Source organism: Paramormyrops kingsleyae, chromosome 10 (genome assembly GCF_048594095.1).
Source record: "Paramormyrops kingsleyae isolate MSU_618 chromosome 10, PKINGS_0.4, whole genome shotgun sequence".
In the NCBI taxonomy this organism is placed as follows: Eukaryota; Metazoa; Chordata; class Actinopteri; order Osteoglossiformes; family Mormyridae; genus Paramormyrops; species Paramormyrops kingsleyae.
This window is the reverse complement of record NC_132806.1, coordinates 14,008,538-14,027,057: the sequence shown is the minus strand read 5'-3', so window position 1 is coordinate 14,027,057 and position 18,520 is coordinate 14,008,538. Positions and strand designations below refer to the sequence as shown.

Here is an 18,520-nt window from a genome sequence, read left to right as displayed (position 1 = left end):
GATCAGGACAGGTTTATGGTCTGCTCCTCTGTTCCACTGAGGGACACATCCCCACCCCCTGCCAAGGTGGGTGTTTGATGTCCCACTGAGAGGTGGACGAGGGGCATGGCGACAGGGGTCCAGTCCAAAGCCAAAGGCTACTCCTCTTTGCGGCACACACGCTTCTGGGAGCTAATTCTGCCTCTTCTCAAAGGGGTATCAGCAGTGACAGGAGGGTGATCATGTGACCGGCAGGACACGTTCCACCTGCCGCAGGACCACACGGCTGCTTCTCTCCTGCACTCCACATCTCCTCCGAGGGCACGATGGAAATTCACAGGTCGCTCTTGGTCTGGTTGGGTGCCCACAATGTTAAGTCTCCCACCAGTAGGTGGAGCCAGAGCAGGAGGGCCCATCCCTTCACCTCTCCTTCATCCTTCTATGGCACGATGCAGCTCTAATGTACGAGGAGATAGGGACTTCTCCCTGCAGCCAGTTTGCACCCATCCTCTGGGACGTCTTCTCCATTCGACCCACCCATAAGGAAGCGATGCTCCTTAAGCGCATCACCCAGCCTCTACCCGCCGCCTCCCCCGGCTCTCCCTACCCAGGAGTCCCCTAAAGATGGGAATAACCATGTGGGGACTGCCAACGCTGGGCCAGAGTGATGCCAGGCGTGACCATGACATGGCCAGCGTCCATTCCCCGAATGCCTAAAGAGATCTGCGCCATGGTGACAGAATGGGCCGACACGTCAACAGAACAAACACAGGAAATGCTTTTAATTAACCCCACATCTTTTCTTCAGTCAAAAGACAACTGTGCATTTGATTCCATTGCCCATTCGCACAACTGTATCTTTGTCTTATGTCCATGTCTCGATATGTTTTGCCTAAATGTCTTACCTGCTTATATTCTATTTATTACTCTTACTGTTTGCACTATGAACAGGGAGATTGACATTTCTTCTATGTGTGACCCATGCGTCATTTAACTGGATGACAAAGACAATCTGATTTTGTCTTCAAACACGATGCCATCAAGAACGACGAGAGCCGACGGAGTATCATTTATGATTTAGCCTCATTGTTTTTATAGCAGGTATGAGAGGAATCCGGCTAAAAATAAACAGCCGAGGGCTCATCTTCACTCCGCCAGCTTCAGAAACGTGCAGCTGGCCAATAAAGACACGGCAGGGCACTTTCTGACTCTGGGGCGAGGGATACAGCAGGTACCCGTGGGGCACATTTGCTGAGTCCAAACAGAGAGGCGTGATGTTACGAAAAAGCACTCAGAGGGCCTCCAGTGGAGATTCCTCACCCCGGAACGCGGCCACGGGACCTTTGCCCCATGACAGAAGGTGCACCTGGGTGAAGCTGCGATCGGCCACTGTCGTGATCCCACCACCTCACCACTGGACTCAATCACGCTGCCGGATCTCACCACGAAGGTCTAATTTGCCTGGACAGATATGCCTCGCTGGGTGACCCATGAAGAGATGACTCCCCTCAAGACCAACCAAGCTGTTGATTAGCCAAGCATCATGAATCCAGGCTGTTACGTCAATATATGAAAGGTGGAACACTGCAACAGATAAAATCGCATATAAGCACAGACCCGTCAGACTGGGGAAGGCTAAGGTCATCATTCTGAGATTTCAAAGACATCTTCATCCAATTCCGTCACCGTCTCATAGCAACACGGTGTATTTTTGGACCAGTAAATTGAAAAGGATAAATTAAAGAAAATGTTTTTACGTTTCCCTGCAGAACTTTAAAGAAACATTCACTTCTCGAACCATCATACTTTGCCCTGAAACCCCCGAGAGATATCCACCTGAATATGAATTTTAAAATAAAGATTAAATGTGGGACACGCTGTAAGACTACTCAACGTTTAACCAGGTCTAATAACAAGATTCTGGTATGCCAGAGCTGACCTCAGGAGTTGAATCGATCCCTTATATCAAGGTCACGATGCAGCCATAATCACTCGTGGTGGCATTAAGTGGATCACTACTCACGGCGTGATATTAATCCGGTGAATGACGGAGATAAAGTATCACCGCTATCATTCACTGCGTCGCACAAGCTCCTTTCACCCCTTTAGCTTACAAAAGTAAGTTCAGTGAGTAACCGAGTTAGTGAGTAACTACTGTCACCACAATCGGCCAATCCTGCGGCCAGACACTAGCTGAAGAAATTACTGTCAATTACTATCACGATTAAGGCATTTCCAACCTTTCCCCACAGCTTTAGGAACAAGTCCATCCATCCTGGAGGAGACAGTCAGCAAGGCCACAGAGAAGCTTCACAGCCACACGTTTTATTATGCCGATGAACTCAGACAGCCATCGAAGAGATGGGGGTGAGACTCGGAAAAAGGCACAGGACGCTGGGGAAGACCGAGCCAGCGGCATTTACATTATGTCTGATTCATATATAAAGAACGGATCAATTTCAGTGCCGTCGTGCATTTCGATTAATCTGCTCGACACAAAACAGCACATCCCGTTCCTGGTGTCACACCGGTGTCATGACCGCAGTAAACCCAAAAACAAAGTACCAGCATAGCCAAAAAGACAGAGCTGGTCACATCTGGACAGAATGAGAAGGCATTGGCTGAAAGAGAGAGAGAAACAGAGAGAGAGAGAGAGGGAGGGAGAGAGACAGACAGACAGAGAGGGCAAGCAGAAGGGGAGAGAGAAAAAGAGCCAAGTTGTAGTAAATGAGGAAAGGTGTCACTGATCACCAGCAGGGGGATACGTCAGTGTGCCCTGCAGCAGATAGCTGCTTAGCTGCATAGCAGCGATTCACATTTGATTAGCATCTAATTCACAAGGACTGGGCCCATGAAACCAGTACCAACATCCCTGGGCTGCTCATTTCCGACACCAAAGCGAGCATCGCTTGGATGAGCGCGCCGATCTTCCCGTCTAATTTTAGCAGCTGACGGCAAGCCTCCAGTTCGCTGACGACATGCCGCATCTGCAGGTGATTTTCCTGGAAGCGGCGGCGAGGCTTCAGGTCGCCGTCACGCGAGGAGCGAAGGGGCGATGCGCTTACTGTGACGTCGGCTTACCTCTGCAGCCCGAGCAGATGAAACAAGGTCACCCTAAGTCCCCTGACACACTTTGGCATCGTCTGATCACTGCACGCTTATGTTCGATTATGCAACAGCACTCGGCGCTGACGAGCAGCCAGATGGTTCCGCATCCCCGGTCTCCTAATCGACCGGCACTGGATCCTCAGCCACTTTTTACAACCATCGATTTCATCAGCTTTTTCTCTGAGATGTAAAAACAAGCACATGCACTCAGAACATCAGCACCGGGGTCGTTTTATCCCCTCCAGCTTCTGTGTTCCCCGTTTGGACTGGAGTTGGGCTAAAAGCGTCCCTGATTTACAGCCTGGCACTCAAAGCAGGTCGTTCACACGGAAAGGCCAAAGAGCAAGAAGGGTGGCCACCTCGCCAGCAGCAGGCGGCTCACTGAACACCCACAGCGGCACGTGAAGAGGGAGGGAACGCGGCCCACCCTCGGCCCACCGCTTCAAAAACACACATGACCTTTTCACCGTTTCATATTGTCAGTGTGGCGATCTGTCAGCTATGCTGCCCTTTTTGGGGCTGTTCTGCTTTTTGTAGGAGGGGTACAAGCTTCGTCACCTAAAGATGAGCTGCCCCCCCTCCCCCCCCCCGACATAAATCACTGAAACCACTCTCAGCCTGAGCTCTTAAACAAAAATATGCCAATTTTGTCCTTCCAACACACTGTACCCTAGTATTATAATATGGACTGGTGTTTATGGAAAGGAGCGATCGCAGAAAGCAGGAGTGTTGTGGTGCAGATTCAGAGGGATCGGAGATCCAGCCATGGTTCCTCGGGCTGTACCACAGACAAACGAAGGGGCAGTGCCGTACAGCTGCGAGTCTGTCGATGAATTATGTAACAAAGCTACGCAATAAGCGCTCATTTCGGCAGCATGTAATTGGACGTTATTACAGACAACACCAACTTGCAGCCTAAATAAGCCTTACATGGCACTAAACACCCCCCCCCCCAAGCATCACACGCAGATGCCGGACAAGGCTCCATTGAAAAGGCTTATCTCACATTTCAAAATATCTGAACCAGTACAGAAGATACGAATCCTGCCATTAATGTCACCACAGGACAGGAGGAAACCACTGAGGTGTACCCTCAGATTGGGGGGGGGGGGGGGGGGGGCTCCTTAGTCATCCCCGCAGGGGTTTTAAAACAGGAGAAGCTTTCCTGCACGTCATGCAATCAGAGCCCTAGCCATGGCTCAGCCTGGCCTGAATTATTGATAGTCAGACCCATCCAGGGCCAGGATGGTGTGTCCATATGGCCCCCTCAGACAGCCACCCCCCACATGAAAGGCAGCAGGTCTCCGGGAATCAGGGAGAGACACCCAGTAGCACTGCATTATGCCAGAAACGAAGGGAAGAATGATATCCACACGCTAGCTGTCCCCACAATGTGGTAAAAAACTGTTACTTTTCAGCTTCTGGGGGAATTTTTCAGGTCCCCGCAATATAAAACTCAAATTGATAAAAATCTGTGAATGCAATCAAAAAACTAAAATAGCCAAAAGTCCTGTATTTTGTTTAGTTACTTATGGTTCAGGTTAGGGCTGAGTAGGGGTTAAAATTGTCATTGTAAAGATTAGGGATTTGCCCACAGAAATGATTCTACCCACAAAGATATAATTACAACCCTGTGTGTGTGTGTGTGTGTGTGTGTGTGTGTGTGTGTGTGTGTGTGTGTGATCACTTGCAGGCCTGGATCAGCCCTTCATGGGTGGGGAAGGGGGACAGTGGGGTAGAACACACTGACTGGAGTGGACAGGTGTTGCACAAACACTACAGAGACGGCAGCCCAAACGGCATTACTCAGCAGCAAAGGGAGACTGTTAAAAATTCTCTTATCTCGCTCCGGCACGTGACAGAAGTGTGAATCCTCTCTTTCAGAGACCCGTCACATCATGCATGTTGTGGTTATTACTAACAGCAGAAGAAATGCAAGTAACGAACCAGTCTGAGCAGGTCGGCACGGCAGCCAATCAGATTCCAGCGTGAGGAAAGGGGCGGCACCCTCGGCCGGGGCCTGAAGCATGCGAGACAGGTGGCCAGGAGCCTATCAGGACGCAGGACACATAGCACTGCAGTCCCGCACACCGGCAGACGGGCGAGCAACCAGAGATTCAGGTCAGCTCTGCACTTGGAAACCGCGGTCGACAGCACGCGAACGGAGAGGGCGGGTAGGCTGAGACACCGGCAGGGACATAGTTCATTTATTAACAGTACAAGAGAATTCTGACCCCAGCAATAAAAAGATACAGCACACTGGAAAAGGTCACCTCAGTGTTAACAGCTGCCTATACAAAACACAGGTGTACATATGCAACCTTTGCCCTAATTTTAAACCACCTGCTTTAAACCTTTAAAACACACATTCTATATTTTTAGCCACACACACATAAAGAAGATGACCCTCTCAGCCAGGTGTCGACTGGGGCAGCACTGAGGTACGGAGGGGCTTCGAGAGGTATTGTAGTAGCGGGCAAGACCGTGAACTTCTGAGCTGTGACTCACGCAGACAGGGACGCGGGGTCGCGCAGGCTGCGACGGGCGCGCGCAAGTAGAGGCGCGGCCGGCCGGCGTACGTCACGGGAGCCGCCCCTCCGCTACTACTACGGCAGCGAGCACATGACTGCAGCACCGAGGAAAATGGCATGGCTAGGGTGCAGACTGTTTCAGTGCGCCCTGTGTACCGAGTTTCAACAGAATAATCAGATAATGCACGAAAATGTATATTTATGGCTGAAAGCGCCCGTGCTTCTTCTTAAAGCATACCTACCACTACGGTTTGCTGAACTAATGAAGCAGGGAACTAAACGTCATCACGTCCTCAAAGCCGATTTAAAGGATGTCCCGGCTTCCTTACCGCTTTCTGCGGAGCGTAAGTGCAGGACGGGCAGCCCGAACCGGCGAGGCTGAGAAATCTGCGGACCCCTGCCAGCGTGAACCCGCTTTTGTAAGAGCGGTTACGCAAAGTGTTACGAAAGTCTTTATGGTCGATTTGTACGGCATGCAACTGGGTTTCACCATCCCGCTGGTTCACGTTACCCCACCGAAAATGCTGCTCAGTGCACTCGACCCGAAAGACCGGCTCCATGCACAATTTCTTCGCTCCGATATTAAAGCTTCCCGGCCACTTCCATACCTGATCGTAAACGTCTGGGAAACAGCAACTCGGATTACCCAGGCATGCAGCTGAGCACCCGGCGGACGAGCTGAGAAGCAGCCGCGGCACCCACGTGTCCGGCAGCTGGGACTCGCAAAAAAGTATCCGGCGCCGAAGTGTGAGGAGCCCCCTGCAGAAGAGTCGCAGTCACCGGACCCAGCACGGGTGCCTGGTTCAGTGGTCCGATTGCCTTACAGTTCCCGTAATCCCCATTAAACAGCCGCCGGTACCCGGCGAGCAGCTTTTCCTTAAGCCCCCACGTGAGGTGTGCAAACCGGCCGCAACTCTGTGCGTGCAAAGCCATTAAAACCGCCCGCCGTGGGGCTCCAAGCCGGGATCCGGCTGTCCCGGCCCGTGTGCCTCTCACCTGGCTCCCGGAGCTTTCTGTCAAGTAATTGAAGACAAAGGAAGAGAGCTCCTCATCCAGCAGTGATGCACCGTCCGCCATCTTCTAGAGAATGAGATCGGAGAAGCCGGGCGCCGAGTGTACAGGTCGAGCCTGCAATGGTGCTCCCTCACCAACAGGGGGAGCGCCGGGTGGCTTCGCGCATCGCACGTGAAGCGGCGCGTTTCTGATGTACCCTAATTAAAACGCACTTAGATATGGTCCCCCTTCCAACTCCCAACTTCCCCCTCCCCACCTTACACGACTGGGGGAAGTGAGAGCTGAGGCCGCTTGCAGAGCGTGGGATGCGAGATGCACGCAGCCTGCGGCCGCCGCTGATGACTCATTTATACGGCAAATGCCGGGATCCGCACGCTGCATGCAGTGGACTGAGCGCCAGCGAGGAGAACGGAGCCTTTCCTCCCAGAAAGACCCGTTTCATGTCTTATCTATTTAGTTTTCACTCTGCACCAAAATATTGTTTCAATGGTCCTAACAAGGCATAAACACAGTGAAGCAAATATACCCAGCAAACCTTGTTAATTATGCACATTTTGAACACATGATGATGATGTATTAACTGCCTTTTAATGACGGACATATTTGGCAAAGGGGGGCTGGTTAAATTTAAATTTACGACAGAGGGTCTGTTAAACTGATTTGGAAATGATGGATCCTGAATATCGATTGACTAGAAGTGCTGCTTTAAACACTGGAAATCACAGTTTGTTGTCTTTGAGCACAGACAAAATGCAACAGTGTGGTTTCATTTTGCCACATTGCCGATAAAACCCAACAATTTTAATGGTGGGATGGGGTTTTCGTTGCCACATTTGAAATGCACCTTCTGCATAGATGTTGAGAATCTTCTGGTCCGAGTGCAGTTGTTTCAAGCAGTGTTTCCCTTTTATGCTTACTGGGACCTGGAAGGGAGCAAAAATATGTGCCTGTGGGTCCCCGCGAATCACATTGGGAATCAGTGGTTTAGAGGTTCTACAGAACTTGTTCCAGTCATATATTAATGACCGGGTTTGTCTTTGTGATATTTATCTTACTGTTATTCTCGCTGGCTGGTTGTTGCAGCCATAGTAGTCATACTATACTATTTTTACCCTCCTGTCATTCACCCTTAGAGTCACACTGAGAGGTCCAGATGTGAGAGGACCTACACAGGGTCTGCAAGAAGCTTTGGAGGCGTGTCAGCAAGATGCCTGGCCAGTGTCACCCCGGGATGGTCGTAATAGTCAGGTCTCTCCTCGGGAATGATCATTAATCGTGTTCATAAAACACAATCTCAACAACACCCATAAACTCTACATATGACGTCCTAACACAATTGTGAATGAAATTCATAGACAATGCAGGCTAATGTTTTGATTAATAATCAGAGTAGTGCTGGTGGGTATGAGTGCTAATGCTCTGATCCCAAGATTGCCCGCATGCTCAATCTCTTTCTGTCCTATTCTGTGGGGGGGTTGCATGCATCTTTTTTTAATGTAGGGGGTCGCTGTAATTTAATTAGTTACTTAGATGATATTTTTATCCATGGAAAGTTCTAAAAGTCAAGTTATAAAAGAAGATGCAGATTTTTATTGGAGCAGTCGAGGTTAGGCACCCTCTCCAGGACAGGAGAGCAGATGCCCTTCTGTGATTTTATAGTAACTATCATTCTGGTTACAGGTTATGTTATCTTATAAACTCAAAGCAACTTTAGACTGGCATTATCCTTAAAGGTACAAAAGCAGCTCCTCCTGTCACCCCTTAACCAGGACTTTGCCTTGTTCCTTATGTTAAACCTGGGAGTGGGGGGGGGGGGGATGGGTGGGCAGTGCCTGAGCACCTGGCCCTTTTGCCAAAACTAAATAAAGTGCCTCCCTTTAAAGGTACAAAATGCCCCTCTGTATATGAAAGGCTTTGCCCACCAGGCCCCCCAACAGTCTCTGCACTGTACTGGTCAGACCCTAGGTCACACGCTTCTGCCCTCAGGACCGGAGCTGAAAGGCAAAAAACAACTTCCCCTGCCGGCCAGGCTTTTCCGTGGTCTGTTTTAAATACCCACGTTTTTCCTAGTCAAAGTTTTACCCAAAGTGGCCGTTGATTCCTAGTGGCCGTCGCCTCGTGACACCTCCCCCCCCCAACAAGCGGTGACCTCTGTTTGCCCTTAGTGGCAGCCAGCACCATTTGTCCTAGGAGAAATGTCACCCACGAAGGGGGGATGTTCCAAATTTAGCCTGCATGGGCTGGCATCAGCGCCGTGTAATCTTAGACAGGCCCGTGGCAGAGCCTTGCTCGCCCGGGGCTGATGCCCATGTCTAGCACCACCACGCTACCCTCGCTCTCTGGAGATTAGCCACCGCCACGGCGCTAACGGTGCGTTTTTATGCTCGGCTTATGCCCAATAAGCATGGCGATGCTGGGCGTCCCACGTGGAAGGCAAGACCCCCGACGTGCTTGTTACCAATGCGGAGTGACCCCCCCCCCCACTCCCCACCCAGGCAGATCCTATGGGCAGCTCTCTGACTCTCACGCTGTCCCGTTTGACCCATTGTGACATTTCCAGAAAACAAACGGAGTCGGGTGGTTAAAACGCACCAAGTTAAAGTTTAAAACACAAATCTTAAACCTCAGCTGTCCCAGAATGCACCAGGGCTACAGGGTCTGGGTTGGGGGGTGCACAGGGGTCTCATTTCAGGGAGAGGAAGTGATGCAGACTGCTGCTTCTATCCCTGACCATGGTGCTAAAATGTGGCCCCTTCCAGTGTCACCAGAACCCCAGTGTCACCTCCAGTGACTAACAGGGAGCATTGGTGTCACTCCAGACAGATCGGCGAAGGCAGCAATGAATCAGCAGCAGGGGGGACCTCCCCTCCGATGCCTTCTTGAAGGTGCTTTCCCGGGTTCGAAGACCACAAGGGTCTGGCCCTGGGAACCAGGTGTCGACCGCACATCGGAGATCTTTCAGAATAACCTTCAGGACCTCAGGAGAGACTCGCCTGTGGAGTCATTGCATTTCCTGGTCTGACACTTGTTCTACCTGTGAGGAAAGGTGAGAAAAGAAAGAACGATTTCATCAGGCGAGAAAGCGATGAAGCTGAATTTGGTTTTGGGGGAAAAAATAAATCATAACAGGCAGTGGAGTGTGAGCACATGTGGGGCCAGCATGGAGACTTGGGGGGGGGGGGGGGTTGGAAAAACAGCACAGTGAAATGAGTAACCCCATTCACCTGACTGCCACCCCCACCCCACACACGGTTAATGTGCTTGTATTACTTTCTAACACCATGCAGGTTGAATGAGTGACTCGGGTAATGGTAGATGCTGGGCTATGACTCATCAAGGATGGCCGGGCATATTTGTTTTGTGTATGCAAATCCGTGATAGCGGCAGGAATTTTAGCTGGTACATTCGGCCAACGTACATCTGGGTCTGCTGGCTGGTACGGAAGGGGGGGGGGGGGGGTGCATACACTGATTTTATCTTTGTTGTGAACAGGCCATGGTGGACTTCAGCAGCTCTGATGGCTACCCCTCACATTTGTGTGGGTGTGTTAAGGTCCACACCCCAGGGGGTGGGGGGAATGGGGGGGTGGATCTGCACTTTATAATGATTATATTGGCAGATAAGAGGCACCATGGCTCAGATAAGTACACAACTGCAAAGTCAGTCAATGGGCCAAGATTCCTCCATCTGAGGAGTAGCCCTCGTACAGAGCCCTGGCATACTGGGGGGGGGCTGGGGGGGGGGGGACACAGCGGCCGGTCCATACGGCCATGAGTGTCTGGGCACTGGGGGGGGGGCATTGATGTTACGAGCTGGACTCCACGTCCCCCCTTTTTCCGAGAAGGATCTGAATTGAAAGGAAGCATCCCCCCGTGGCCCAGTAACCCCCACCCGCTCAGTGAATAAGCCACATCGCAGCCAGAGGAGCTCAGCAAGGGGGGGCAGAGTTCACACACTGACGTACGGAACGTTCCAGAGCCGCAGGCCTGCAATTGGCTGCTGGGGTCCCAGCCTCTGAACTGGAGAACGTCTGAGTGAGCCAAGCGGACATGTGACATCCAACCACATGACCAGCTCCCCCCAGCCGCCCCCTCGCCGACAGGCAGGCTGCCCTGTCCACCCGCCCAGCTCTCCTTATTGACATGCCACTTAAACAAACTGGCACTTCGAGTTACTCAGGTGATAATGGGTTTAAAGTCGACGCGACGTAGACAAACACCTGCCTATGGGTGCCCCCCCCCCCCCCCCACAGGGCCTGAGAGCTTAGTCCTAGAGGATGGGGGGGGGGGGGGGCAAGAAGTTGGGAAATTAGCCAGTCTTTATTTTGCTAGCCATGACCCAGTGTAGCAGTGAGAGATTCTGGGAGTGGGTGTGGGGGGTGCATCCAGCCCAGCACCCGACACACTTGGATCACCTCACCTTTGTGGCCTGTTTACCTCCTGATCCTATGTGTGTGCAGAGCTCATGGATGCAGAAGCACATGGAAGCCTCACGAGGTACAGGACCCACATGCTGAAGCTGCCACCTCCCGCTGGCTGAGCCGGGCCCGCGGCACCAGTGGGGGTCCGGTTCACTGCCCCGGTTCTTGAGTCCATACCTACTGCAGGCTGCCTCTTTTACCTGGAGTGACTTTCAGTGTTTGACCCCTTTACAGTGATGCCCCAAGGTTAAGGATTTTATCCAAGGGGACACACCCTTCTGGGCCACTTTCAGGCTGCCGGTCCGACGATTTGACCTCCGCTCTACCTGCTGCCCCACTCATAGGCACCTGAAGTTGTCCCTGGCAATGGGGAGGGCACAGAGGGGGCAGGAGGTACAGGCTCTACCCCAGTCCCTCATGTCGTTGTGCTGGATCCGGCCCCGCCCGCCATCTCCATGGAGACAATGACAAGCTCCTTCAGATGGTTAGGGCACAGAGACAGTAAAAAAATTCCTGTTTTGTTCATTTTCCGGATAATTTCTCCGTAATTTTACCCATAATTTTTTCCGGGTATTTCTCCAGTTCCGAGTGCCAAGTAGGGGTGTGAATGCGGAGAGGGAAGGAGGAATAGGGCCACCGTGTGCTTTAGGGGAAGGAGCCGCAAATGGAGCGCATAGCCCCAGCCACGGGAGCTCCAGGTGTTGATGGGCGGCCCCGAGACCTGTCACATGACACTGGGAGCAGGAACAGCACACCCACGCACTCACACAGACCTGTCACATGACACTGGGAGCAGGAACAGCACACCCACGCACTCACACAGACCGCAGCGGCCTTCCTGTGAGACTCTGGTCCATGGCAGCCTCCTCCTGGATAAATATAGGCCAGAAGCTGCCAGAGGCAGCAGCGTGGGCGGGGGGGGGGGGGGGGGGCGTGCATTCTCCTGTCGCTCAGGAGCATGGGGTGGGGGGGGGGGCGTGGAGGCTGTGCCGTGACATGTCCATGACTTCCTTCCGCCAGTAGGGCCAGATTTCCAGAACGGGCACGCCATCCAGACCACCGGCAGAACTGAACACCAGCCCTGGAGGGTGTGAGACCTGGTTGGGGGGGGAAAGCTGGGGCCTGAGCCAGTGTGCGCACCTGCAGCTGGCTGTGATGAGGTTATCACACGCTCAGGGGTACTGGGGATGTTTCAAGATGCTCTGTTAGCCTGCCCGCTTCACCCCAAGGGTGCCACTAAGATCCCCATAGATCCATTTGCCGTCATGCAGAACCAGTTTTTCCACACAGGGCCTGATTGGTGGAGAAGAGCCCCCCTCCCACCACTCAGGAGGCATCTCTGGCCCCCAGAACACAGCAGGTGAAGCAGTACCTAAAAGACATCTTCTCATCGGTGACCAATCTCCAGGTTTCACATGAGGGCTCCAGCAGAGCCTGCCAGCCACATACAGCGCCCCCCTCTGGCTGCATAGCGGAAACGGGGACAGCGGCTCCTCAGTGAGAGGCAGCCACGATTTCAAAGGGCGACGGAAAAAGGTGAAAAGCGAGCGGAGGCCTTGCATAAGACTGTTACATAAGGCGCCCTTTCAGGTCCACATACCCCAGGAAGGCAGTCATGTGAATGCCCCCCTGGATAATCCCGGTCTGGCTGGATGAACCGGTAGCCTGGCAGGTTACAGGCGATTCTGACTGGGGAGGAATCCTGCTGTGTGGGCTCCAGCACCACGCGCAGCCCGTCCACGCTCATCAAGCCTGATTCACAATCACAAAAATGAAGCTCAGTAACAGACTGACTGAAACCACCACCCCTCAGCACAGCTCATTCACCCACCTGAGCTGAGCTGTATGATGGGGGGGGGGGGGCTATGCTGGAACAGAAGGCTGAGACATCTATTATGTACTGAGCCAGGACTGATACCATAGCTGAGGAGAACGTGACTATGTTCTTCCCCTAGTGGCTTGTAAAGGAACTGCACTGTTTATTAGCACATGCCCATAATGACCTAGACAGACCTTGAACCCGTGAGAAAAGCTCTTATTTCTATTAGATATACAAATTATTCGCAGTTACCAGAAAAAGTGTCAGCTGTGTGGGGGGGAGGGTAACAGCATCAGCCCATGTCAGCAGAGTCACTCGCTCCCTGCGTTTGCCGTCACAGTGGTGTACCGCCACTTGTTTGAGACACCCTAAGTGTTCGCACTCGCAGGTGCTGAACGTGGCACCCTGTGAGTGAGTGCCATTAAGACAGCTGGAAGCGAGGGCCGGGACGCCGGATGCGATCGACTGGCAGGACTGTGGAAAACAGAGGATCCTGTTTACAGAAGATCCAGTTTCCGAGCCCACGGCCTTATTTAAATCCCACGTAGTCACACGGTGCTGACTGACATCATGAGGTGATTTAAAACAGGAGGCCAGCCCTGAACACGTAGGAGGGAGGAACATGATAGATACCGATGTGTGTAACAGAACCTGGAAGCAGACTGATTGTGGCGCCGTGAACAGGGATGGGCAGTATTCCTGATACATGTATTTGTTAAACTATGTATTTTAAATACAAAGTTGTATTTTGTCATTTATATTTGACTTATTCCATAAAAATGATTATGTAATATGTCTCAAAATACTTGTTCGGTATTTTTTTTAATATTTTGAAAATACAAGGGAATGCTTTCCCCATAAGGTACGCGTGACAAAGTCATGTGTGCAAAATGTTTGTGCTACACAAGGAGGAAGTTTTTTTCAGACATTTTAATGAATGGTCATTAGAGCCAATAGTTGATCATTTGTATTGAACGAAAAGACTTACAAGGCCTGGTGTTTGCTGCCTTAAGCGATAAAACTGTATTTGCCAGTTTTAATTTTAAATGTTGTTTTTAGTTATTGCATCTGTGGTGCATAAAAGTTTGTATTACTTTTGCATTCAATGGACTTACCATTATCTGAGTGTTCAGGTGAGTAACTGGGATATATTTAAGACACTTCAGAATATTTGATCTTTTATTTGGTTCTACATTTCTTTTGTGTCTCAATGAGCAGTGATATAGAAGTATGTGAAATGTATTTTTGTATTTTTGCAATACAAAATACTGTATACTGTACTTATTTTGATACTTTGCTTGGTGGCTGCATTTTGTAGTTCATTTTGATACACTTACAAATAGGATTATTTTGTATTTTGTATCAGAATATGATTGGATGTATTTCTGCCCGTGTCTGGCTGTGATGAACCTGTTATCCTGTGAGAATATCAGTGGAGCTCAGCACATAGCAACAATAAAAGCGACAGTACAAGTGAGAGTGTCTGGAGCCAGATGCTAACTTGGACCTTTGCACACAATGTGAGTTTGCCTCATGTTAACAGGGCACTTCCTCGTCGGGCCAGAGTACACGTTCAGTTCCAGTCGTGTCCTCAGTTCCTGATCGGGTTCCTCTGAAACCTAGAGCGTGCATTCCAGGAAGGGATCACATAGTTATCTGTGTGGGTGTGTAGAGCAGATATTGTCCATTGGCGTTGTTAAACGCCATACTATATATTTCAATTGATCTTGTATCTACGTATGTACATACAGATTGAGATTGTTTTGATTCATTCTTGTTATGCAGCTCTCCACAACAAAGTTGCCCCAGACTTCTCAACAAAAATTTGACAGGAATGTGAGTTTGTAGTGAATATCACCGAGGTGAGGGACAGTATGATGTGTAGAGGAATCTATGGTAGTTAGTTGCATTTAATTTGTTTAGCAGATGCTTTTAACCAAAGCGACATACATTTTTAGAAAGCAGGGTCAGCCAGTCCCTGGAGCAAACAGGGGTCAAGGCGTTATTTAAGGTCGCAATGGAGAAATCGCTCCTGCGACCTTCTGATCACAGGCACTAACCCATTGAACCAGACGCCATGCCCCCAATGTCCGTGCCCTTTAACGGCACAGCACATGCTCTCCTGCGACGGTCCCAGGGCACTGACTGGTGCTCTCTGCTTTAATGAGCTTATCGCTGTGTTTGGCGGCTGGCATCTCCCCACCCTTTTCTAAGGTTTACTGGTCTGCCGCTGCCTGTATCCACCCATCAGGCCGATCACAGTTAGTCAGCAAACAGAGACGGCACCAGGGTGGGCCAGCGTGCGCTTATATCGGATCTGGCCAAAAACACACCCAGAAATCGTTCGTTTCATAGAACCCCACATTAAATAAATGAGGCAATAACTCATTGTGTGTCAACAGGCATGACTTGCATGTTTTGCTCAAGAGCTTAATTCCCGGTCTTACCACAAACAACCCGGTTGTGTAAGACTGGATTCTGTGATTTCCATCAAAGGGTAAGAATGCCTCTGTAAAGCTCACATGTGGGGGGAGGTGGGGCACCAAGTGTTAGACACACTGTAGAAATGTTCAGCAGCTTCCTGGTTCAGTTTGACTGTGTTTGGTGACTCCGTAGTGAAACGTTATCTTCAGAGTTTGGGAGTTCAGTGACTCTGTGTTCAGTCATTCTGCAATAAAAGGTCTGTAGGTACAAAATCAAATTAACTGCATCCAATTCTGTGGTGACAAGATTTACGCCAGACATCTCATCCTGAGGGGAACGCGGTGTTTACTGTTTATCTGCATTAATGTTTCCAGCAAAGGTCAAAGGTCACCTTGCAAGGCCTTGTGAGCAGAAAAGCCTGTGTCAGCACTCATGCATGTCTTTCGAGTTTCAAGGACGACCGGCCACAGACAGAGGCTTAGTCCTACCTGATCGGGTGGATGACCCGGGGGTGTCATTCCGCATTTCGGAGTCTCTGTCTGGAGGGTGACCTTTAAGCCCCATAAATATTCATATGTGAAGTGCTTCAAATATGCTGATCATGCACCCCAAGGGAGTTCTTGCTGGGTGCAGTAATGCACAGCTCCCCTTGGGGGCGCTGTCCATGACGTCCTCTATCATTTTGTGACAGCTGACCACCTTGGGACCAAACGGCGGCCCTGTAGGCTCACGTGACCCATGCTCCAGCAGGCTGACAGGCATGAATGAGGAAGATGGAAAATGATGGCCCTACACCCCTTCCACCATCCACCATCCGCCCCCCCAGCCCCTGCAGTGAGATCCAAGCTTTCCCACGAAAATACAGGGGTCAGGGCCGCTCGTTCAGACAGTTGGAACAGAGGAATCCCAAACATTCCCACCCACATAGCCCGCCCCCCAAACCACAGCTCCTCCCACTGTCCCCACCTCCCAGCAGCCTTGATTGGTCAGCAGGGAAACAGCAGGTGTACTGCTCTGACTCCTGCTCTTTGTTTTGATTTCATTTTCATTTTTCTTAATTTTCTTTTCAGTTAATGGCTTGTGCTGGGGGGGGGGGGGAGGATTGTAGCCCCCTTCTGCTGACCCCAGCTGGGGGTAGCTACAGAGGCATGTGGATACTATTCAGAATTTGGGCCTGGTATCCAGAATTACACACACTCACTGCCTGCAAGCCCCCCCTGCCTCTATGAGGGCACAGGCTGCTCTGGAGGGCAGCCCCCCGCTGAAAGGTTACTGATAAGAATAGGTCCGACCTCTGAATGATTTATCATCTGCCATAGCAGCCAGCTCAGCTCCCGGTCTCGTGCCACACGTGACCCCCAGGGCCAGAGACAGAGCCTGGTGCCAGAAAGCGCCCTGAAGGAGCAGGGGGGGGGGGGGCAGGCGGACCTGTCAGCACCTGGGTGTGGCCGTCACTGGCATCCGGAGACCTTCAGGAGGCGCTGTCTGACACGGCAAGTCAGATGTGGGTCGTGTCTCTGGGCAGATTGTGTTGTCGGAACATGCAGTTCTGAGGCTCACCTAACACCCCCCCCCCACACACACACATCCTCGTACCGACTTGCCTACTGATAAGAGGTACATTTACTCACCGTGGAACGTCTCACAACTGCAGGGCGGTGCATTCAGTGGTCAGATACACACACACAGATACACACGCATGCATACCAACACACTCAAATATAGATATACAGAGAAGAGGAGTAGCAGAGGAGCCAGCACAGCTGGGTCGACCCTTACACCTTTATTCACACTTTGCAGGTTTTTAATGTGAAGTTAAAGCCAGATGGAGAAACATAGTGCCTTAGGGTTGGGCTTAGGGTTAGGGTTGGGATTAGGGTTAGGCTTAGCTGGAGACTGGGCCGCCGCGGCAAAGCCCTAGGCGCGGGAGGCCCTAAGTGCGGGAGGCTGCAGGGCTGCAGGCTCACACATGCCCGTCACGCTGCAGCCGTGACCCCGCCCACATCCCAGGCGCCCGCCAGAGGACAGCCTTTTCAAGGGCGTCTGTGTCGTTTGCCCTGATAAACTGCGGACTAATAAACGGCTTTCGTTAATTATTACATCTGGCAGATAATGTCTGGCCTTTGACCCAGCTGTGATCAAAGTCACCTCCAAGAAGGCGTTCTTCTGCAGTGAACAGGTCCGGTGCAGTTGCCGGGGTTCAGAACTAGCAATAACAGACTGGCAGCCCCAGCATGTGACCTGTGGTGTCTGGGTAACAGTGTGTTACTGGTTTGTATTCATTTCACATGAAATTTTGCATAACTGAAGTATAATCCAGGTGCTAATACTCTACGAAGGTTTAATAAATACCTATGGAGAGAGAGCGGTGTGTGTGTGTGTGCGGGTGTGTTCTTAACCCTGTTAGGGTATTAAGCACTAGTTAATAAACCTAAACCTACACTGGGAACATTCTCAGGAAGCATATCTGCTGCAGCAGCCCTTGGTCATGCTCCAGCTGGCTTTAACATTGTGTTATATACCTGGGCGTCCCCCCTGGCGGCAAAGTGTGAATGAGTGTGCGAGGGTCATAGCGACCTAGCCGTGCCCACTCTTGTGGCAAGATGGGGGGTACTCCCCAGCACACTGGGGCTCGAGGAGATGAGACTCCCAGGCATGGAGCAGACCAGGAACGGGGTGCCTCTGCCCTCCGAATTCAAAACATCCTCCAGAGCTGAGAAAAGAGATGTATAAACACCACTGTAAATCCGGTATTGATTTTGCCATGGCTCTGTGAGAGTGACCGTTTCATCACGCTTCCAGGAAGGAGGGGGCGCTGTGCTGTCTAACGATCACGACCGGCGCCTACGTCAAGTCAAAAACGGCACTCAACATGTCACGTCCACTGTGGGGAGATCATGTGACAGCAGGCTTGTCAGCGGGGGAGGGTGGACGCACTGCCATTACGGCATTCGGCTCAAACACGCGACATCCAGAGACTCCTTGTCGGAAACTGCTGGCAGTGCAACGGCTCATGGCAACATGTGCAAGCTGTAGTATTATGGTATGGAAGGATGCTCAGGAGTAGGTGGGACCAGACTGCGTAGCACACTCCAGTATCAACATACTCCATTTATGTCACACTTTATTTACATATCGGAGTGAAATATTTATACTACCTGAAAAGCTTATACAGACAGCGTACTAAAATCCAAAGTCACAGGCCTCATTTAGATAGAATAAATC

The 18,520-nt window shown here is 51.2% G+C and overlaps 1 protein-coding gene across 1 annotated transcript in view; it reads right to left on the bottom strand.

Annotated features, from left to right (window-relative positions):
* The window catches only part of ppargc1b (peroxisome proliferator-activated receptor gamma, coactivator 1 beta), a 37,397-nt gene extending 30,286 nt beyond the window's left edge, over positions 1-7,111 (bottom strand). The window contains exon 1 of the mRNA XM_072717328.1: positions 6,615-7,111. Within this exon, the coding sequence (XP_072573429.1) occupies positions 6,615-6,695 (81 nt within the window). The 5' untranslated portion in view covers positions 6,696-7,111. The remainder of the gene's footprint in view (positions 1-6,614) is intronic.
* Between the last annotated feature and the right edge of the window lie 11,409 nt (positions 7,112-18,520).